The sequence below is a fragment of the Thalassophryne amazonica genome, chromosome 4 (assembly GCF_902500255.1).
Source record: "Thalassophryne amazonica chromosome 4, fThaAma1.1, whole genome shotgun sequence".
Classification (NCBI taxonomy): Eukaryota; Metazoa; Chordata; class Actinopteri; order Batrachoidiformes; family Batrachoididae; genus Thalassophryne; species Thalassophryne amazonica.
Window position 1 is genome coordinate 45,426,012 of NC_047106.1, and position 24,688 is coordinate 45,450,699.

A 24,688-nucleotide genomic window follows, 5' to 3' on the forward strand; every position below is an offset into this window, starting at 1 on the left:
GTAAAATAAAATAAAATAAAATGTGGACCAATTAAAATGTAAAACGAGAATTATATACAACTGTGGAAACATATTGCACGGGAGATTGCACATGGTTTACATATATTGCACACGAAACTTGAAAAGTGCGGATTAGAGTGATTTGTTATTGTTCAGTGCAGTGATCACTCTGGGGAGAAAGCTGTCCCAGAGTCTGTTTGTCCTAGTTTTGATTGACCTATACCGTTGGCTGGCGGGTAGTAGGTCAAACAGGTGGTTGCTGGGGTGGGATGTATCTTTGCTGATGCTGGCAGCTTTCTAAGTAGGAGAACTTGCACAATCAGGAGCTGACTAAATACTTTTTTACCCCACTGTAAATAAATTAATTAAAATTCACAGCAGTTACACTGAAAAAGTAGCAAAAGTATTAGACTTGTAGGAACAGGAAAAAAAAAGAACCTCCTACGAAATGGATGCTCATGCAATCCCACATGAGTTTATCTTCATAGATGAGGCTGGCTTCAACCTAACAAAGACCAGAAGAAGGGGAAGAAACATCATTGGCCACAGAGTCATTATAGATGTTGCTGGCCATGTGGTGGGAATATCACAATGTGCCCTGCCATCTCCAACATGCATGGTGTCCTCCACCATCATACCAACCTTGCACCATACAACACAGCCCATATTCTCACATTTCTGGACAGACTCCACATCCATTCTATACCACCGAGCATATGAATGATGCAGACCATCAAAGAAACCGGTACGTTGTAGTATTGGACAACGTACTAACGTAAAATTGGTTTGCTGACCACCCACCGTTTCTTGCGCAATACATCGCACCATACTCACCATTTCTGAACCCTATAGAAGAGTTCTTTTCGGCATGGCGGCGGAAGGTATATGACCGGCAGCCCTATGTGTACATTCCTTTAGTGCAGGCTATGGAAGAGGCATGTGATGAAATTAATGTGGGTGCAATTCAGGGATGGATAAGGCACTCAAGGCGCTTATTCCTTGATGTCTGGCAAACGAAGATATTGCCTGTGAGTGTGGACGAGGGTGTTTGTGGCCAGACCCAGCTGTGGCAGCAAGATGATGCCTAATTATTTTTGTTGCCTATTTTTTTTTTTCTGCAATTTTTTTTTCAGTTTACTGTTTTTATTTATTTATTTTTTGTGAGCATATTTTTGTTCATTCCAACGAAAATATATCTGCTGTGCATATGTTGCACTGTCCTGTTCGGGGAAAAATAACATGTTTCAACAGCATGTGTGTATCTGCAAATATTTCTGTGCATGTGAACAATCTGAAGAATTTTCTACAAGTTGAACTATTTTAGTATTGTGGCAAGCATACTAAGAGAGAGTGCTTACATTATGCCCAACAATGTGTAGTTGGTTAGACAAAAATCTGGTGATATGCATGACGTGTGTGCCACTTGGTGCAAAAGTTTAGGCTGTCGCAGGTATTTTGCAGTTTGGGTGTATGGTTTTGTGAATTGTGTTAAGTATTTTGATAAAACCACACTAATTTGCAAAATTGTGTTTTAGCAATTGCAAAAAAACTAGTCGCATCTGTAATCATGTAGGCGGTAACACCCGAAAAAGAAGAGGACAAGGAAACAAGCGCGATACCTGGAGTAAGGACAAAAAGAACAAGGACAAATGTTCAAATGGAATTCAAGCAACTTTGGTGGATCCTGTGATCACCACAGCCTCACACTGAGGGAAGCTGCACTCTAAAAAAGGTGCTGTCTCAATGAGAAAAACTGATGTAACAATTATATTTTTTCTTTTATTTCAATTTAGTTTTTTCATAATGCCACATCTCTAGTTACATAAGTTGAAATAACTTTACGTTGTGAAATTACAGTAAAATAACGTAAGAAAATCTATGCAAATTATGACATCACCTTTCTCATTGAGACAGCAGTTAACTTTTTAGAGTGTGGACAAAGGGTCAACTCAAACCTCAGCCACCACACAGTGGATAGTACTGTCAAGTGTAATATCATTCTGATGTTACTGTATCATGTATGTAAACTACAAAACTGTAAACACTTGTTTTCATTGTTTTGCTTTGTGTGTTGAATTTGAATTATACAGTACTCTGTTTCATTAGGTATTTGTATGAAATTTCTATTTCTTTGTTAAAAATAAATAAAACAGGGAAATAACACTTTTGTTTCTAACTACTGTAACTTTCAGCTCTTGTTTGAGAAAAAGTCAATAAAAATATGACTTCAGGGTTTTGTGTAAAACACATCAGTGTGTTGCTGTTGATTTGAAAGTGCTTCAAAATGGTGCATGTTGTTATGTGTCGGACGCAGGACGGAGAACCGACCAGCGTTTGAAGGACCCAGTATGAAATAAGCAGAGCACGGTACAAAGGATAACTGAATTTAATAACATAACAGTGATGTGCAAATTACAAACAAATGAGTGCGCGGTCTGCGAGGTGGAGATACGGTGCGCTTCTAGCAGCACAAACGGTCCGGAGCCAGAAACAGTTCGGACCCAAGGACCCCGCCGACACCCCCCAGGTGGCCGCGACAAACCGAGTCTGTGAAAGAAGAAACCATCATGTGAGTCCACACTCCACACACAGAGAGACCACTCAAAGGTGTACATAAACAGCAAACACTTCCTGGCTTAATCACTAATCAGCTTCCCACCCTGCAGGCATGGAACACCCAGTTCACATTCTCAACTCCAGTGGAAGCTGATTAAACGACTAACATAACAGCTCAATATAATAAGGTGTGAGGGACACCACATTTACTGACTGTACTGATGTTAGTCACAAAACCTACTGTACCTCAGGAAGTGTGCTGACGAGCATGAGACCTCACCCCCTCCTCTTTCACAGACCATGGCATCAAAACCTGGTACGGTCTCTGCATCCATGATGATGAGATGGCTCTCGAGACGACGATCTCACCCGTCTGGTCACAAGGTCGAGTCTCTGGCAAATACACACTGTGTACTCCAGACTTAAATGCCACCATGCCCCAATCCATGTAGATGCACCACAGCTGTGAGTCCTGACGAGCTGCACATGACCAGCCTCAGGTGATCAGGGTGAGGTCCTAATAACTCAGCCACACATCCACTCAGTCCTGAACGCAAGCCACCTGGAAGGAAAAACAAAAGACAGAACAGAAGACAGAAACAAAAGGCAGCCAGGCACCCCCAGCCACACAACAGCACCCAACCCTCACGGGAAGCCTCCTGGCGACCACACAAACCTGGCCCAGGAGAAACACCCCCCTCCAGGGACCATGGCTGGAAACCGTATCTGCATTCATCTTCCAACAGAATCTTCATCTAACAGAACGGTGACGTCTTCTCCTCTGACTGCATCTTTGCCTTTGTTTCTGTCAGTCAATTTGCACAGGTGTGGCCAGGAGTTCTTGAACCTGTGCGGTCAGCCTTTGTCCAACCATGTTTAAAGTCTGATTAGTCATAAAACAAAAAAGACAAACACAAACAACCAAACCAACCCCCCCCCCCCTCCCCAGGGGACCGTCCCATCAAACCCCAGGAAGAGGAGAAAAGAAAAACAACCCAAACTTAAGCTTGCAAATAAAAAAAAAACGTTAACACCCCCCGACGACATGTAGGGACCAACACCCCCCAGAGGACATCCCGCCAGCTCCAGGAGTAATAACCACAGCCGAGGTCCCTCTGGGATCCAAAGTCACCCATGGGGACTCCCAGCGCCTCCCAGAGGACCGTTCCATCAAACCCCAGGAGACGCCCCCCCTCATGACCAACGGACCCAGCCCCGGCCGTCTATGGCTAGATGGACCCACAGCCCTTTCCCTCCCAGAGGACACCACAGTCACACCCTGAGGGCGGAAACTGGGGGGAAAAACAAAAGGAAAAAAAAAACATACAAACAAAACAACCCCAACCCCACCCCCTCGGCGCAGTGGAAACTAGAAGCACGTCCAGCGTCACCAACCATGACTATACCCCAGAAGTCAACCGGGAGGAGTGGAACAGCGGTAATGGCAGACGGCACAAAACGGCGCCACCCCTCCGACTTCCAAACCAGCCACCAGCTGCGGGTATAATCCACTGCCCCATCCTCAGCCACGCCGAAGGCAGACGGCTCAAAGGCGCGCTGAAGCCGGAGGTGGAACAGGGAATCAACAAAAAAAAACAACACCCCGAACCCCCCCCCCCCTCCCAGGTGCAGAGGTTACCCGGGAAACGCCCAGCATAACCAAACTGCACCACTCCAGCAACACCGACAACCTACGGCTCACACGGCTGGAGCCAGAGGAGAAGAGAGGGAATAAAAAAAAATACCCCAAACCCCCCCCCCCCCCTTCTCCCGGGTACAGAGGTTACCTGGGAAACGCCCAGCATAACCAAACTGCACCACTCCAGCAACGCCGACACATACGGCTCACACGGCTGGAGCCAGAGGAGAAGAGGGGGCATAACAAAACAAAAAAAAGAAAAAACAACCCAATTACCCCCCCATCACCCCCCAGAGGACCGTCCCATCAAACCCTGGGAGGTGAAACCAAAAGAAATAAAAAGAAAGACTAACAGACTAACAAAGTTAACTGGGTCCTTTTTATGCTCCAGACAGCCTGCAAGGGCACGACCCCAGAACACTAATAGTGTAAAAAATCTCACCCAAAAACCAACTCAAAAAACACCACACAAAAAATGAACCAACACAAAACTAATAAGTGATTTATACCGTCAAGCTCAAACAAATGGAACACACCTGTTCCACTTTAAGAGCTATGACGGTAATGTGACTCAGTTACCAACAGAGGGAGCCAAAGTGCTAAAAATAAAAAACCCCTTTGGTAACCGAGAAAACAACTCATGCTGCTTTCCCAGTGCGCAGCTATGTGTAACACACAACCAAAATGTGCTTCAACTAAATTACGCCGGAGCTGACACAACAGACGCAGTAGCTATCTTTACCCGGGGAAACGGGGCTACAACTGTAACAACAGGAAGCACAGCAACCCGTACCACAGAGCTCCGCCGTTCGCGTTCACCCATTACCAACCCACTCATGCAGCTCCCGTTTTACCGCTTATCCGGTCGGAGTGTGACGCGAAACCGTCGCTATTCACACTCCACAACAACCCACGGATAAGGCACAACACAGGAACACGGCTGCAAGAGAGCTCAAATCAGTATTCGATAATGGGTTCTCCAACACGCACCATCCGGACGGAGAGCACACGCAACTGATCCGGATAACTTCTGAACGTCTGCTGCCGCCTTCCCGGCGCGGTACCGCCTCTGCTACCGCTGGGTCCGTGATGTATTGGCCAGAGACTACTGTTATGTGTCGGACGCAGGACGGAGAACCGACCAGCGTTTGAAGGACCCAGTATGAAATAAGCAGAGCACGGTACAAAGGATAACTGAATTTAATAACATAACAGTGATGTGCAAATTACAAACAAATGAGTGCGCGGTCTGTGAGGTGGAGATACGGTGCGCTCCTAGCAGCACAAATGGTCCGGAGCCAGAAACAGTTCGGAACCAAGGACCCCGCCGACACCCCCCAGGTGGCCGCGACAAACCGAGTCTGTGAAAGAAGAAACCATCATGTGAGTCCACACTCCACACACAGAGAGACCACTCAAAGGTGTACATAAACAGCAAACACTTCCTGGCTTAATCACTAATCAGCTTCCCACCCTGCAGGCATGGAACACCCAGTTCACATTCTCAACTGCAGTGGAAGCTGATTAAACGACTAACATAACAGCTCAATATATACTCAACAAAAATATAAACGCAACACTTTTGGTTTTGCTCCCATTTTGTATGAGATGAACTCAAACATCTAAAACTTTTTCCACATACACAATATCACCATTTCCCTCAAATATTGTTCACAAACCAGTCTAAATCTGTGACAGTGAGCACTTCTCCTTTGCTGAGATAATCCATCCCACCTCACAGGTGTGCCATATCAAGATGCTGATTAGACACCATGATTAGTGCACAGGTGTGCCTTAGACTGTCCACAATAAAAGGCCACTCTGAAAGGTGCAGTTTTATCACACAGCACAATGCCACAGATGTCGCAAGATTTGAGGGAGCGTGCAATTGGCATGCTGACAGCAGGAATGTCAACCAGAGCTGTTGCTCGTGTATTGAATGTTCATTTCTCTACCATAAGCCATCTCCAAAGGCGTTTCAGAGAATTTGGCAGTACATCCAACCAGCCTCACATCCGCAGACCACGTGTAACCACACCAGCCCAGGACCTCCACATCCAGCATGTTCACCTCCAAGATCGTCTGAGACCAGCCACTCGGACAGCTGCTGAAACAATCGGTTTGCATAACCAAAGAATTTCTGCACAAACTGTCAGAAACCGTCTCAGGGAAGCTCATCTGCATGCTCGTCGTCCTCATCGGGGTCTCGACCTGACTCCAGTTCGTCGTTGTAACCGACTTGAGTGGGCAAATGCTCACATTCGCTGGCATTTGGCACGTTGGAGAGGTGTTCTCTTCACGGATGAATCCCAGTTCACACTGTTCAGGGCTGATGGCAGACAGCATGTGTGGCGTCGTGTGGGTGAGCGGTTTTCTGATGTCAATGTTGTGGATCGAGTGGCCCATGGTGGCGGTGGGGTTATGGTATGGGCAGGCGTCTGTTATGGACGAAGAACACAGGTGCATTTTATTGATGGCATTTTGAATGCACAGAGATACCATGACGAGATCCCATTGTTGTGCCATACATCCAACAACATCACCTCATGTTGCAGCAGGATAATGCACGGCCCCATGTTGCAAGGATCTGTACACAATTCTTGGAAGCTGAAAATGTCCCAGTTCTTGCTTGGCCGGCATACTCACCGGACATGTCACCCATTGAGCATGTTTGGGATGCTCTGGACCGGCGTATACGACAGCGTGTACCAGTTCCTGCCAATATCCAGCAACTTCGCACAGCCATTGAAGAGGAGTGGACCAACATTCCACAGGCCACAATTGACAACCTGATCAACTCTATGCGAAGGAGATGTGTTGCACTGTATGAGGCAAATGGTGGTCACACCAGATACTGACTGGTATCCCCCCCCAATAAAACAAAACTGCACCTTTCAGAGTGGCCTTTTATTGTGGGCAGTCTAAGGCACACCTGTGCACTAATCATGGTGTCTAATCAGCATCTTGATATGGCACACCTGTGAGGTGGGATGGATTATCTCAGCAAAGGAGAAGTGCTCACTGTCACAGATTTAGACTGGTTTGTGAACAATATTTGAGGGAAATGGTGATATTGTGTATGTGGAAAAAGTTTTAGATGTTTGAGTTCATCTCATACAAAATGGGAGCAAAACCAAAAGTGTTGCGTTTATATTTTTGTTGAGTAAGGTGTGAGGGACACCACATTTACTGACTGTACTGATGTTAGTCACAAAACCTACTGTACCTCAGGAAGTGTGCTGATGAGCGTAAGACCTCACCCCCTCCTCTTTCACAGACCATGGCATCAAAACCTGGTACGGTCTCTGCATCCATGATGATGAGATGGCTCTCGAGACGACAATCTCACCCGTCTGGTCACAAGGTCGAGTCTCTGGCAAATACACACTGTGTACTCCAGACTTAAATTCCACCATGCCCCAATCCATGTAGATGCACCACAGCTGTGAGTCCTGACGAGCTGCACATGACCAGCCTCAGGTGATCAGGGTGAGGTCCTAATAACTCAGCCACACATCCACTCAGTCCTGAACGCAAGCCACCTGGAAGGAAAAACAAAAGACAGAAGACAGAAACAAAAGGCAGCCAGGCACCCCCAGCCACACAACACATGTGTGTATCATTTTGTTGCTATTTCAATTAAATTTCAATTTATTTTCATTTATATAGCGCCAAATCACAACAGAGTTGCCTCAAGGCGCTTCACACAGAGGAACAGTGGTAAGGAAAAACTCCCTCTGAGGAAGAAACCTCAAGCAGACAAGACTCAAAGGGGTGACCCTCTGCTTGGGCCATGCTACAGACATAAATTATAGAACAATTCACAGAACAATTCACGGACAAATATACAAGAAATCCTGTTGGTGTACAGGACAGTAGGATCGCCAACACAAATACAGCTCCCATCTCTGGATGGAGCTGCACCTTAAACAGAGAGAAAAAACAAAACCTGGCATCAGACAAAAATACTGTATAATTAGCCAGCAATTGCTAGAATGACATTTTTAGAAGAGATTGTTAGGTTTTGATTGTAGGGTTTCATTTTGACAGAGCTGTGAGGTGTTGTACAACAAGTGTTATGTCTTAGAGTTTTGACACAGCAAGCCAAATTTTGAAAAATGTGTGTAAGCAATCGGCAAAAACTGTAACACAATATGAGACTTGCTTTGTTTTAGCTGTTTTGCTTATTTATTGTTTTTGTTGTTTTATGTCCTTCATGTACAGCACTTTCTCTCAGTTTTGGCTGTTTGAAAGTGGTTTATAAATTGAGTTGTTTGTCCACACTGACAAATGAACCACTATCTCAAAGAGGAAAAAAATGATGTAACAACTTGCATAGATTTTCTTACATCATTTTACTGGTACTTCGCTACGTAAAGTTATTTCAACTTACGTAACGAGAGAAGTCTTGTGGCATTATGAAATAACTAAACTGAAATGACAAAAGAAAAAATACATGCAAATTGTTATATCAATTTTTGTCATTGAGACAGTACCTTTTTTAGAGCGCAGCTTCACTCAGTGTGAGGCCGTGGTTGATCACATGGACCACCAAAGTTGCCTGATTTTCATTTGAAACATTTCTCCTACTTGTTCTTCTTTGTCCTTGTCCACGTATCTCTATTTGTCTTCCTTGTCCTCTTTCTCTGGGCCTTATCGCCTCCATGATTGCAGATTTGACAAAATGTCTTACCTGAGCTCTATCTGTAGTGCCAAATGTCAGACTGATTGGTGGTGAGTTTTCTGTGTGAGTGTTTTCAGATGTTTGCGTAAGTATTTCCAATTGCCAGATGTGTGTTGCATTTTTATTAAAAGTGGTTTCCCAATGATAACAAGGTATTTTATCTTTGAGTTCAGTGTCTAATGTAGGAAACTGTGTGTAATGTTCTGCAACAACTGTGTTGAATAATTGCAAGCAAAGTGCAAAGCAGAAAATGCGTTTAAGGTATTGTCACATTGAGTTTTAGCTATTGTTACAATAAGTTTTGGATTTGAAGTTTTAGTCTAAGCATTCACTTTTTGAGTGTAAGCAGTTGGCAAAAACTGTAAACTTATCCATCTTCACTACCTCTACTTTTTGCAACTGCACCATTCCACCGCCCTCCCTTTTATCAACACCCTTTCACTTTTTCATGCTTCTACTAACATTCATTCCCATTCTCTCCCATGCATACCTCTGCTTTTCCAGACTCACCCTACTTTCGCTACAGATCACAATGTCATGTGCAAACATCATAGTGCAAGCAGACCCTTTCCTAGGGGGTCATGCACCTGTATGCCCCCTTCCTCTGCTGTTACATGTCACACTGCGCTCATACATCTTAAAATATTCACCACAGTCATTATCATCAGCTTTGCCAAATCCATCACCAATCTACCTGTCCACATTCCTCTCCTTGACACCAAACCTACCCATCACCTGTGTTCCCTTCACCAGCACGCCCATTGATGTCTACTCCAATCACCACTCTTTCCTCTCTGGGTACACTCTCTACCACCTCATCTAACTCCAAAAATCACTGAATCAAATTTGGAAATCACACATGCAGGTGTAAATTAAAATAGGAACATGGAAATCAGTGTGAACAGAAAACAAATAGCCAACTTTATCTCAAGTGGTAATTCAAGTATGCACGTCAGTGTCAGGCTTTGAGTTTGTTTCGTTACCGGTTTTTATTTCTTGTCTCTGATCTGTTTGGTTTTTTTTGTTGTTTTTTTTAGTTCATTGGTTTTTGTTTGTTTATTCTCTTGCTGGGTTTTTCTGCTTGGGTCTGTCTAGCTCTACTTCTCTTGTCTGTCTCTTGGTTCTTGGTGATGGGTGTTTCTCTCTGTCTCTGGCCACACCTTTAATCTGGTGCTTTCCATGCACACCTGTTCCTGATTTCCTGATTATCACCTGGGCTTATATAAGCTCACTGGGTGTTTTAGCCCTTCACCAGTTTATTGTGCCTTGTGCATTCCAGCTCGGTACCTGCATTCCATAGTCCTGCCTGCCTGCCTCATTGTGTGTTCCTGACCTCCAGCCTGTTGCTACGACCACAGCTTTTTGCCTGATGATTTTTGTACTGCTGCTTTTCCTTGACTGCCTACTCATGTACAGACCTCTGTAATCCTCACCAGTAAAGCCTTTTAATAACCAGAACTGTTTGTTTGAGCTGTGCATTTGTGTCCAACAATTCCTGACCATCCAGCCTGATAGTGAGCACTTTCTTTTGTAGAAATGGCGGTCACATGAAAGTCATCTTATCTTAAAACAGTCGAATAATAAATGAATGCTGATAGCACAGAGTGACATGACTATGTTTTGATTTAAAAATGAAGAAAGGAAGCGTAAAGACTGAGTGAATAATTCTGAAGGAACCTTACACTTTAAAATGGGACACAAGAAAGAAAAATGAAGATGCATCAAGACATCGGTCAGTCTTCAGAACAGTGTGCTGTGAAAAAGAACTTGGTGAATCTACTTGACTCAGACAAATCGTCTTGATGTTTGCACTGAGTTATGTATTGTCAACTAAAGTGTCAAGGTTCAGTAATGGAAAGTTGACATTTCACATTAACATCACTGATGATTGAGTCAAATGGAGTTACCAAGTTATTTTTTAACAGTGTCAGTCGAGTTGCTGATGTTGTTTCCTGAACTTCTAGACATCTAAAATTATTCAAAATCTGCATCATCATATCTATGGGAACAGACTGTGCTCCACTTTTACCAAACCTTTTCCTTTTTTATTATGAATGTAAATTTATGAAACATAAGCTTAAAACAGATAACCAGTCAGCAAAAACCTTTTGCAATACCTTCCGTTACATTGATGACCTACAACTTACTTTAAATAATCTTAATTTTAAGAATGAAATGAAAATTATTTATCCATCAGAATTAGAGCTTAAAAAGGCTACAGAAAACAATAGCAAACTTTCATACTTAGATATTGAATTGAGTATTATAGATAGGCAGTTTAGAACAGCAGTTTTTAACAAATGGGATGATTTTGACTTTCATATTGTAAAATTTCCTTATATGAGTAGTAATATACCTAGCCTACATGCGGTGTTTACACCTCTCAACTAATTATAATTGGTCGAATTTGTGATAATTACCAAAGTTTTTCCAGTAGACACTATAAACTTACTAGAAGATTAATTAAACAAGGGTTTCTGTAAGACAAACTGGTTCTTCATGTTGTATGGCTGGGGGGCCTGGCTGCCTTTTTGTTTCTGTCCTTTGCTTCTCCTTCCAGGTGGTTTGCATTTGGAACTGAGTGGCTGTGTTGCTGAGTTTATCAGGACCTCACCCTGATCACCTGAGGCTGATCACCTGCGGCTCATCAGGACTCACAGCTGTGGTGCATCTGCATGGATTGGAACATGGTGGCATTTAAGACTGGAGTGCACAGTGTGTATTTGCCAGAGACTCGACCTTGTGACCAGACGGGTGAGATCGTTGTCTCGGGAGCCATCGCATCATCAATGGATGCAGAGAACGTCCAGGTTTGATGCACGGTCTGTGAAAGAGGAGGGGGTGAGGTCTCACGCTCGTCAGCACACTTCCTGAGGTACGTTAGATTTTGTGACTAACATTTATACAGTCAGTAAATGTGGTGTCCCTCACACCTTTATTATATTGAGCTGTATGTTGGTCGTGTAATCAGCTTCCACTGCAGTGGAGTTTTGTGAACTGGATGTTCCATGCCTGCAGGTTGGGAAGTTGATTAGTAATCAAGCCAGGAAGTGTTTGCTGTTTGTACACCTTTAAGTGGTCTCTCTGTGTGTAGAGTGTGGACTCACATAATGGTTCCTTCTTTCACAGACTCGGTTTGTTGCGGCCACCTGGAGGGTGTCGGCGGGGTCCTTGAGCCCGAACAGCTTCTGGCTCCGGACCGTTAGCGCTGCTGGGAGCGCACCACGCCAGACCGCACTTTGTTTTTTATGTATCACTGTTATGTATTAAATTCAGTTAGCCTTTGTACCGTGCTCTGCTTATTTCATACTGGGTCTTTCAAACGCTGGTCGGTTCTCCGAGCTGCGTCCGACACATAACACTTCAGTTTAAAAGGTTTTTTAATAGATATCGAAAGATAGTATCTAAGTTCAGGGTTTCCATTAGAAAGCATGTAGAAGATGGAATTTGTCTACCTATAGTAGCTATCCATATCCTTGCCAGCAAGGTAAGCTTTAGATAGAAACCTAAAACATATGATATCTTAGCTTCTGTTTCTATAGTAATATAGCTTAGCCTATCAGCTTTTATTTATCTAATTACCTGCCAAGGCTACACACACCTTATGTATATGTCAGTTAGATGTCGCTGGATCAGTCTTCAATATTCTGGGTATTGTTTTCGGTTGATTTTCTGGAGATGAGTTTGCCACCAAAAATGGTAACCATGCCTACCACTGTCGCTGTTAGCGTTAATTGATCCCTCTTCGTCAAGCCAATTATGGACTACTCTGGCCTACGTGTCACTGTATCCTCTAGCCCTGAGCTCTTCTTATCCAGGAGCTATTCTCCCTCTGTATCCTTTCACTGCGGTACGTATATCTTGTACGCTTTATGGTTGCGCATATATACTAATCGTTTTTAATAATAGGGAGAAGTGGAGTACAATTAGCTAAACTTAGCCGCTAACATTAACTTATCTAGCCAGCTGCAGCACGGTCTGTCATAGCTAACAACATAGCTGGTTCTGTTAAGCTAATGTTAAAAAACACTTGTTTATGTTTGCTGTTATATGTATTGGTTGTTACGATCGTTATTGTAGGGTGTAGCAACACTGTAGAGGGTTTTCAATCACGTGACCGATTTGCTGCAGGACAGGTGCCGTCTCCATTCTGGATTACAAGGAGGCTGGCGCATGATAGAAAAATGGAGAGAATGTACGGTTATTGCGATGCTTTAAACCCTCAAGATAAAGCTAATTATCATGATAGATGTGTAGCAGTTGGTTCAGTGGATCCGTATCTTATACCAGATAATGAATTTAGTGGTGATGTAACGAAATGGCCGACAGTGTCACACTGCGATATTGTGAACTAGGAAGCTGCCGTCCAGGTCAGCCTCACCGGCCTCCTGCAGAGCATCACAGCGGAGCGCTGAAAGCGGACGTCGTCTTGAAGTCCTGAGTGATTTCTCTCACCAGGTGCTAGAAGGGCAGCTTGCGGATCAGCAGCTCGGTGCTTGAGGACTACAATGTAAATAAGCATCTGTATTGGAAGCGTTCTTGTGTTATCCTCAGGTATTTTTATGTACTCTTATATAATTTTATTGCCGAATAAATTAAAATAAAATTCTGGGAGCAGTGGATTTCTGGTAGCTGCGGATCTCTCTCAGTGCCACGGTGCCGTGAGGCTTCTTCACACCGACGTTGAAGCTTCTGCAATTGTTCGCCAAATGCACGTAGCGTAACACAGCGGCCACTGCATCGTAATCCAGAATGGGCACGGGGTACAAAATGACGTGACCGATACGTCACATGAAAACCCTCTATTGTGCTTTATACTCTAGTTATCAACTTTATTTAGCTTTTTGGTTAGCAAGGTGTGCTAGGCTAGTTATAGGCTAAATTACGGTAACTCTTCTGGCTATAGTTAGCCAATGTTGGGGATTTATACTCCTTTACATGATATAGATTGTTATGGTTCTTCAGTTTAAATGGTTCTTTAATAGATATCAATAGATAGTATCTAAGTTTGGGGTTTTAGAAAGCATAGGGTATGGAATTTGTCTTTTTATAGCAATTATCCATAACTTAGATAGCAGGGTGAACTTTAGATAGGAACCTAATACATATTATATCATAGTTTTTATTTCTATAATAACATAACCAGATTTACATCTTAGCCTAATTAGCCATATCTTTGTTTTACAACATGTCTACAGACTGGGTAGAGGTTTATTTCAATCTTTTTCTGCACTCTGAATATACTTTACTTAACTCAGGAAGGAGGTACAGGGTTCCTCTTCGTAAATATAATCGATATAAATATTAATTTATTCCATTATCAGTGAAGCTCATAAATCAGTAGATAGTTCAGGGAAGATAGCTTAAGGGTATGTATTGCGGAATTTGCATAAAGATGTTAATAATGTTGTGTATTTATATTTTATCCTTTGACTTACTGTGTTGTTTTTAATGTATGGGTGCTATGTACTGGATGTGTTGTTGTGTAGCAGACTCTGTCCAAGGCAAATTTCTCCTTAGGGAGACAAATAAAGACACTTTGACTTTAACTTTGACTTTTTCTGTAGGAACATTTAGGTTTCAGGTACTAACTCCTATAATATTATGTAGTTATGATATTTATTGCATATGTTGTTTACTGCCCTGTTTGTATGTCACTTATGTATGTGCTGTCCATATTCTCGAGCTGCTTGGGTGAGTAGGGAGAGTTCCCATGGGATAAAAAAGCTTTTAAACCTACCATCCCTGGTTCTCAAGACCAGGCACCTAGGTGACTCTGTCTTCTTCTTTCTTCCTCTTTTTTTTTTTTTTTTTTAATTTAGGAGTACCTTAGTATACATTAGTAGAGTTCCACCTTAGATTTGGAATGTATAATAGAAGATATACCTTGCTGAATTTTCATGAAAATACAGTCTACTGATTTGCCTGCCCAAGAGACTGTTTACAGCCTAAAGTAAAGTCATAACTGCCAAAGAAAACAAACTACATCTTATTTTCTTACCTTTAGCAGCAGATGTTTCCAACTCCACCAACAGAAAGAGAGACAAGATGAAAACTTTTGTCAACTTCATGGCTGTGCTCATGCTGGAAATCGGCTCCTCTAACGTTCCCCAAGAGCACTGCTTCAACTGACGAAGGTCTCCTACTGCTAATCATATTTATCACACATTTATCAGGGCATCATAAATGCATAATGACTTACAGTTACTTGGCAAATTTATGATCTCTAATAAAAAGACTGGCTGATAAATACGTGTAAAGAAATAGATGAGAAATTAAAAAAAGTGGAAGTTAAATTGCAATATACATTTTTATGACATTAAAGCTTTGTATATATATTAATTTCATCCATAGGGGAGGCTCTCGCCGCATGCATCCTTGATTGTATACCTGAGTGTTTCTATGATTACTGTGGCAGTGGTGTATATGAGCTCAGTGGTTTGTGGAATCGTGGTACAGGGGATGATCAGTAAAGCTGTGTTAATGTCTGCAAGCATCTCTTCTGATGGGACTTCATCAGAGAGCCGGGGGAGTCGTACTCTCGGTTGTGTTGCTTCCTTGAGTCTGGTCACAATCTTCATCCTGACTAGACGCATCTGTCATAGCAGGTGTTTGGGCATCATCCAGTTCCTAAACATTGTTTCAATTGTACTGTAGCCTCTGGATCTACACTTTCAATCAGAGCTTCCTTCCATTGATGTTTGAGCACTGAGCTACCATGTGCTTATGCTCAGCCACAGTTCTCACATGCATTGCATGTAACCTCTCCTACTGGGTCTGCTGTCATACAAGCATTTCATCAGTTCCATGCTGTCAGTGCTTGTCTGTGTATATTTTGTTTCAGTAGTCCAGAGGTCATCAGTATGTCCTGTTTCCCCAACAACTGATGCGGACCGTGTTAACCCAGCGATGTCCAAGCTCTTATGTACAAGTGCTGTGTATTTTTGTATGTTTCAGGATGATATACAGTGGGGAAAATAAGTATTTGACCCCCTGTCAGTTTTGCAGGTTTTCCCACCTACAAAGAATGGAGAGGTCTGTAATTTTTATTATAGGTATACTTCAATTGTGAGAGACAGAATCTAAAAAAAAAAAAAAAATCCAGAAAATCACAATGTATGATTTTTAAATAATTAATTTGCAATTTATTGCATAAAATAAGTATTTGAACACCTACCAACCAGCAAGAATTCTGGCTCTCACAGACCTTTTAATTTTTCTTTAAGAAGTCCTCTTATTCTGCACTCTTTACCTGTATTAATTGCACCTGTTTGAACTTGTTACCTGTATAAAAGACACCTGTTCACACACTCAATCAATCACACTCCAACTTGTCCACCATAGCCAAGACCAAAGAGCTGTCTAAGGACACCAGGGACAAAACTGTAGACCTGCACAAGACTGGGATGGACTACAGGACAACAGGCAAGTAGCTTGGTAGAAGACAACAACTGCTATGATTATCTATTATAAAGTGGAAGAAACACAAGATGACTGTCAATCTCCCTCTGTCTGGTATTCCATGCAAGATCTCACTTTGTGGGGTAAGGATGATTCTGAGAAAGCTCAGAACTACACAGGAGGACCTGGTCAATGACCTGAAGAGAGCTGGGACCACAGTCACAAAGATTACATTAGTAACACATGATGCTGTCATGGTTTAAAATCCTGCAGGGCAGCAAGGTCCCCCTGCTCAGGTCAGCACATGTCCAGGCCTGGTTGAAGTTCACCAGTGACCAGATGGTTGACAGGGGGTCAAATACTTATTTTCCCCACTGTACTGATAAATTTAAACTGATACTGGCAAAAGTCAAATATTAAATGACAGTATTTATCCATCAATCCATCTTCTATACCTACTTATTCCAATTAAGGATCACAGGGGGTTGGAGCGTATCACAGCAGTCATAGGGTGTGAGGTGGGGTACACCCTGGACAGGACGCCACTGTATCGCAGGGCCACATACAGACAAACACATTCACACCTACATTCAATTTAAAGTTTCCAGTTCACGTAACCTGAAGCCTTTGGACGTGGGAGGAAGCCGGAGCACTCGGAGGGAACCCATGGACACATGGGGAGAACATGCAAACTCCATACAGAAAGGTCCATGACAGTATTTATAATTTTTAATAATATATTTATTGTACCATTTTTTGTGCTAAAGATCAAGGACAGAGAGTGTACCAAACATGTGATAAGTGCACACGTGTATACAGACAACAGATAACTTACGGTTTCAGAGTCCACTGAGATTGATCTGCTGCAATGGTAACACCGTAAGGCGTGTACTGCAAAAATGTAGATAACTGACAGAGTGAATAAATTAGACCATCCCAGCCAGCTTGTGCAAGCAGTAACGCAAAAATAATAATAATAAAAAAAAAATGTTATCATCTTAAGCATCCCAAACTCAGAAGGGCATATACGGTGCATCCGGAAAGTATTCACAGCACTTCACTTTTTCCACATTTTGTTATGTTTACAGCCTTATTCCAAAATGGATGAAATTTTTTTCCCTCAAAATTTTACACACCATAACCCCATAATGATAATGTGAATTTTAGATTTTTGCAAATTTATTACAAAAAAGAAAAAAAAAATAAAGAAATCACATGTAGGCAAGTATTCACAGCTGTTGCCATGAAGCTGAAAATTGAGCTCAAGTACATCCTGTTTCCACTGATTAACCTTTAGATGATTCTACAACTTAATTAGAGTCCACCTGGGTAAATTCAGTTGATTGGACATGATTTGGAAAGACACACACCTGTCTACATATGGGTGATTCTTTAACTACGGGCACTATTGGCCTTGTAAATGTAATTTCCACCACACCATTGCCTTACAATATAAAGCGCCTTGGGGCAACTGTTTGTTGTGATTTGGCGCTATATACATGTGCTCTGATGTCACTGTTTATCTCCATAGAAACTACCCAAACAATCTTTCATACAAACTGTTTAGGGACATTACAGTGTTGTGGTGGAAATTACGGCAATAGTGTGGGACAACTACATTTTGTTTAAAAAAATCACAACAGCTGTATGACATTGAATACCCCAATTATGTTTTGATTATTTTACTGATATTTTATTCAGAGATATTTTAAAACATTAGAAAAAATGTTTCTTTACCATTCATTTTTATCATTGAAGATCAAAAGTCTGGGTGTGGGACAAGCACAAAACGACAATATTTGCATATAATGATGCTGAAAAAAGGTGAAAAAGTCATCATAGACTACTAGAACAAATTTCTTAACACACTTTCATTGTAAAGATAACTATAAAAGTGTGAAATTTCCCATTTTTTTCTGTTTTTCATACAATATGATCAAAGGACATAATAAGTGCCCGTAGTCTAAGAATCACCCATATAAGGTCCCACAGCTGGCAGTGCATGTCAGAGCACAAACCAAGCATGAAGTCAAAGGAATTGTCTGTAGACCTCAGAGACAGGATGATCTTGAGGCATAAATCTGGGGAAAGGTACAGAAACATTTCTGCTGCTTTGAAGGTGCCAATGAGCCGATGCTCCCCATCCAACCTGATGGAACTTGAGAGGTGCTGCAAAGAGGAATCGGCCAAACTGCCCAAAGATAGGTGCGCCAAGCGTGACATCATATTCAAGAAGATTTGAGGCTATAATTGCTGCCAAAGGTGCAACAACAAAGTATTGAGCAAAGGGTGTGAATACTTACGTACATGTAATTTCTTTTAAATTTTTAATAAATTAGCAAAAAAAAACAAAAAAAACAACAACAACAACAAAACGTGCTGTCATTATGGAGTGTTGTGAGTAGGGAAAAATGAATTTACTCCATTTTGGGATAAGGCTGTAACATAAAATGTAGGAAAAGTGAAGTGCTTTGAATACTTTACAGATGCACCCTAATTATAACAAACTGATTAAAATTAGGTTAGACGCATGAGATGAGCATTTGGAGTCATGAGTTCGATGGACAGCGGTGATTGGAGATGCTTTGATATCTTTGCAGAAGAATGAAGGTGCAAGTGTTTAGGGTCCTGGTGCTTCCTGTTTTACTCTATGGTTGTGAGACCAGTGACTTACGGTGATGACTGGATGTCTTTGGTAGGACAAACAAGTAGTTTCTCTGGGAAACTAGCATGAGAATTAACACTTGAATTGTGAGGGAGCCTGTTTCTTTGTGCAGGTGGCTCAGTGCTGAGAAGACAGACTGCCCCGGGGGGGGGGGGGGGGGGGGGGGGGGGGAGACAGGTTGTATGCTTGGGTGGTTGCCATCCAGGCCTGGGGGTGGTACTGTAGTGTGGTGGATGCAGCAAAGCACAGAACCAGCACATGCTCCCAGACCTGTTACTGTCTTTGTCTGAATTATTTCAACTTAATTAACAATTTAATTTACCTCAAACATTCCAACCTCCACTGAAACACTGGTTTTCCCTCGGTTGTTCACTTTCACCAACAAAAACAAAGCAAATGTAAATACTGCTCATTATAACAGCATTAATTGCATTAAATGCTGCATTAATCACCTCAAGACACATCTGAAAATGTGTAACTTCATAAAGGAGAAGGTTTGAGATATAATTTGTACCTCCTTTGATATAAATGAACATTTTTGCAATTTAGAATAAAATTACATGTGCATATTTGCACAGTGACATTTGGAAGAAGACTCAGCTCATTTCTCACAGAGTTTCACCAAACGTGTTGTCAAACACGACCTTGCTTTTAAGGAGTAGCAAGTTTCAATATTGACGTCTATGGCAATATCGTTCTCTAAATGCAGATTTTAAGGCACTTGTATTATAGTTCTCAAGAAGTGTGTTGCACTATGTGCAGTGCAATAATGCCCCCTACAGAGCTTCATGAGGTTGAGAGTTCAACTTATCTGTTGATTTCAGCTCCATTACACACATCCTGCAAACACTTCTGGACCACACTCATGCACTCAGACAGAAATAAAGTCAGAGTACATTCAGATTATTAATAGCAGGTTTTCTGCAAATATCTCCACAAACCATTCGGCACAGCTGCTTAAACAGTCTTGTAATAGTACCCTTGGGCATGAAGACACTAAAGCAGTCTCACATTTGACTCCAATGAACTTGGCTTTCACCAAATGATTGGTGTCTGCCTGACCTTACCAGTGCAGTTCTGGAATACAACTATATATGTTCCAGATTAGGCCCAAATCAGGTTGAAAATCAAATAATAGTAGTGCTATGTGACTAAAAAGATTAATCCAGGTTTTGAGTATATTTCTTATTGTTACATGGGAAACAAGGTACCAGTAGATTAAGTAGATTCTCACAAATTCAACAAGACCAAGCATTCATGATATGCACACTCTTAAGGCTATGAAATTGGGCTATTAGTAAAAAAAAAGTAGAAAAGGGGGTGTTCACAATAATAGTAGTGTGGCATACAGTCAGTGACTTTGTCAGTTTTGTGGAACAAACAGGTGTGAATCAGGTGTCCCTATTTAAGGATGAAGCCAGCACCTGCTGAACATGCTTTTCTCTTTGAAAGCCTGAGGAAAATGGGACCTTCAAGACATTGTTCAGAAGAACAGCGTAGTTTGATTAAAAAGTATCTGCAGCTCTTTGTGCGTGTAGTTTCACTGCATTGTGTACACAGTATAAAAACAATCCTGCATGATTTATACTTCGGGAACAATGGAACACAGCAGGAATCATAAATTGGTGACAGGTAAAGTTATATTGTGAGGGTGTGGCTTCCAGTCATGGTGACTACCGCTGCTTTGCCCTGACTTGCGCTGAAACCACTTCCTTTCTGCGTCCTGTGCTTGACAGAAAAAATTAAACATGCTTAATTTTTGGCATCCGATTCGCTTCGTCCTTTGCGTCCGTCACGGTGTTGTGCCACTGAGCTACATCATCTCGGCACTAGGTTGCATCCACGTGGCATCATCATGATGTCGCATGACGCAACTCGAAGTGGGCCCGGTGTGAAAGGGGCTTTAGTGCAGAGGCCATCGTAAATTCATTGCATTGTATTCGGGACGACGACGTTAAAAAAAAAAAAATGTTGCAACTGAGCCAATTCTGTTCAGGTGAAAGTGAGCTTTGAGCCAATTCTGTTCAGGTGAAAGTGAGCTTTGAGCTAATTATCGCATATTATTTCTTTTGTTTGGAAATAGTGATTTGGAAATGTTACAGTTTGCAGGGTGCCCAGCCTGCCCGCGACAACCTCTGGTTTCAAAAGGTTAAAATCCTTGTGTGAGAACAGAGCAACATCATGGCAAAAGCTGCACTGAAAAACAAACTTACACCATTATATGTGGAGGTGATGGTCTAGTGGTTAAGGTGTTGGGCTTGAGTCCAGAAGATCATGGGTTCAAGGCAAGGCCTTTAATCCCCTATTGCTCCCGGTGTGTAGTGAGCGCCTTGTATGGCAGGACCCTGACATCGGGGTGAATGTGAGGCATAACTGTAAAGCGCTTTGAGCGTCTGATGCAGATGGAAAAGCGCTATATAAATGCAGTCCATTTACCATTTATTTACCATTTATAGTAATAGCCCAATTTCATAGCCTTAAGAGTGTGCACACCATGAATGCTTGGTCTTGTTGGATTTGTGAGAATCTACTGAATCTACTGGTACCTTGTTTCCCATGTAACAATAAGAAATATACTCAAAACCTGGATTAATCTTTTTAGTCACATAGCACTACTATTATTCTGAACACTACTGTATATCCTCCTGGCTACCAGGAAGGTTAGTCAGGAGGATATACCTGGTACTCAGGAGATTAAGGGCAATTTCAAGTAACGCTTCATTAACATACCAAGAAATCAGCAAAAGGACTTGTGTATTTCCTTTTTGCCCCAAAAGGAAGCTCTGCAGTGTGTGCAGGAGCTGAACAGCACCCAGCAACTATTCATGTTTGTACGAAATGGGCTGGAGTCGACTTTGGAGCGCAGCACCATTGCCAGGGAACATATGGATCTGCTGCTGCACCAGCTCATAAAGACCAAGATCCTCCCACAAGAACAGTACTGCAAAGGGTCAGTGTGTAGCTTTCAGTAGGGGGCGGAGTCCAGCTACTGATTAAGTATTCAATGAAAAGTTTATATCAGTGTGCTGTTTGTTTGTTTTTTTCCCTCGCTCTCTAAAATTGATAAGCTCTTTTGGCTTTACCTTGTAACTTTACACAGCTGAAGAAGTTGAGAACCCCTTAAACCACTGTGGCTACTTAAGCCAGAAGTGTAGTTCCAAATGTGGGTATAAATTGCTATGTAAGTTTAACTCCTTGAAAAACTTGTCTGCAACTGTTTTCTCCAGACTTCAGGAAATCCTGGAGGTGGCTGAAGATATGGCCATAGACATCCCCCATATATGGCTCTACCTGGCAGAGCTCATCACTCCTATGTTCCACAAGGGAGGCATCCCCATGGGAAACCTTTTAAGGTCAGTCGACTGTGTGTTAGGAGCAAGGCCGTAATGGAAACAAACAGTGTGGTTTTTAATGTAATGTCCACCCTGTGCTTTGTCATTAGGGTGACTGACTTCAAAGCCGTTGATCCCTCTGGGCAAAGCAGGAGTTCTTTTGGTCCACATCCTTACTTTACTCTACAAAGAAATGGTGAGAGTGTTGTTCTGGGCCATCATGGAGTAAATCTCTGACACTTCAGTGCAGAAGAACATTAACCCCAATTCCAGTGACATTGTGTAAAATGTAAATAAAAACAGAATACAATGATTTGCAAATCTTCTTCAAACTATATTCAACTGAATACACCACAAAGACAAGATATTTAATGTTCAAACTGATAGACTTTATTTTTGTGCAAATATTTGCTCATTTTGAAATGGATGCCTGCAACACCTTTAAAAAAAAAGCTGAGACAGTGTTGTTTACCACTGTGTTGCATCACTTTTCCTTCTAACAACACTCAATAAGCATTTGGGAACTGAGGACACTAATTGTTGAAGCTTTGTTGGTGGAATTCTTTCCCATTCTTGCTTGATGTACGACTTCAGTTGTTCAAAAGTCTGGGGTATATGTTGTCGTATTTTGCGCTTCATAATGCTCCACACATTTTCAATGGGCGACAGGTCTGGACTGCAGGCAGGCCAGTCTAGTACCTGCACTCTTTTACTACGATGCCACGCTGTTGTAACACGTGCAGAATGTGGCTTGGCATTGTCTTGCTGAAATAAGCAGGGACATCCCTGAAAAAGACGTTGCTTGGACGGCAGCATGTGTTGCTCCAAAACCTGGATGTACCTTTCAGCATTGATGGTGCCATCACAGATGTGTAAGTTCCCCATGCCATGGGCACTAACACACCCCCATACCATCACAGATGCTGGCTTTTGAACTTTGCGCTGGATGGTCTTTTTCCTCTTTTGTCCGGAGGACATGATGTCCATGATTTCCAAAAACAGTTTGAAATGTGGACTCATCAGACCACAGCACACTTTTCTACTTGCTTCTGTCCATTTCAAATGAGCTTGGGCCCAGAGAAGGTGGCGGCGTTTCTGGATATTGTTGATGTATGGCTTTTGCTTTGCATAGTAGAGTTTTAACTTGCACTTGTAGATGTAGCGACGGACTATGTTAACTGATAATGGTTTTCTGAAGTGTTCCTGAGCTCATGCGGTAAGATCCTTTACACAATGATGTCAGTTCTTAATGCAGTACTGCTTGAGGGATCGACGGTAACGGGCATTCAATGTTGGTTTTTGGCCTTGCCGCTTACGTGTAGAAAGTTCTCCACATTCTCTGAATCTTCTGATTATATTATGGACTGTAGATGATGAATCCCTAAATTCCTTGTAATTGAACATTGAGAAACATTGTTTTTAAGCTGTTGGAATATTTTTTCATGCAGTTGTTCACAAAGTGGTGATCCTCACCCCATCTTTGCCTGTGAATGGCTGAGCCTTTTGGGGATGCTCCTTTTATACCCAATCGTGACACTCACCTGATTCCAATTAACCTGTTCACCTGTGGAATGTTCCAAACAGGTGTTCTTTGAGCATTCATCAACTTTCCTGGTCTTTTGTTGCCCCATCCCAGCTTTTTTGAAATATGTTGCAGGCATCCATTTCAAAATGAGCAAATATTTGCACAAAAGTCTCAGTTTGAACATTAAATATTTTTGTCTTTGTGGTGTATTCAATTGAATATAGGTTGAAGAAGATTTGCAAATCATTGTATTCTGTTTTTATTTACATTTTCACACAACGTCCCAACTTCATTGGAATTGGGGTTGTAGTATAAGTAAAGATGGAGAGTAGGGTACTGCTAAACATGAATCTGTAACATCTGGCGTATTCTTTAGTGGCAGGCTACATTACAGGTCATTAACCCCACTTCTTTGTCCAAGATGATATATAAAATAATATGACCAATACATTTTCCCCCACAAAGTTTTTAAATTTAATTTCCTGAATCTCAGTGAGGTGTTTTTCTGTTGTATTTACCAGTAAGTGGTTGGAGAAGGATTGCGTTAGCAAAAAGTGTTCCTAAAATTATTTTTCCATGAGTAGAAAAGTTAAGAGGGTTGGTCTTTTTTTTCATGGTTTTTGCTGCACTTCCCCCCCAACACACACACACACACACACACACGGGTGATTCTTAGACTACGGGCACTTATGTCCTTTGATCATATTGTATGAAAAACAGAAAAAAGGGGAAATTTCACACTTTTATAGTTATCTTTACAATGAAAGTGTGTTAAGAAATTTGTTCTAGTGGTCTATGATGACTTTTTCACCTTTTTTCAGCATCATTATATGCAAATATTGCCATTTTGTGCTTGTCCCACACCCAGACTTTTGATATTCAATGA

The 24,688-nt window shown here is 41.9% G+C and overlaps 2 protein-coding genes across 2 annotated transcripts in view; one reads left to right on the forward strand and one right to left on the reverse strand.

Moving 5' to 3' along the window:
• alp3 (alkaline phosphatase 3) overlaps nt 1-15,021 on the reverse strand; it is a 113,718-nt gene extending 98,697 nt beyond the window's left edge. Inside the window, 1 exon segment of the mRNA XM_034167806.1 lies at nt 14,881-15,021. Within this exon segment, the coding sequence (XP_034023697.1) occupies nt 14,881-14,962 (82 nt within the window). The 5' untranslated portion in view covers nt 14,963-15,021.
• A 6,700-nt stretch (nt 15,022-21,721) lies between these two features.
• Nucleotides 21,722-22,514, forward strand: LOC117508910 (eukaryotic translation initiation factor 4 gamma 1-like). Its single transcript, XM_034168751.1, has 3 exons — nt 21,722-21,895; nt 22,173-22,298; nt 22,388-22,514. Exons 1-3 carry the CDS (start codon nt 21,771-21,773, stop codon nt 22,512-22,514), a joined length of 378 nt encoding a protein of 125 aa, XP_034024642.1. The 5' UTR covers nt 21,722-21,770.
• The last annotated feature ends 2,174 nt before the right edge of the window (nt 22,515-24,688 follow it).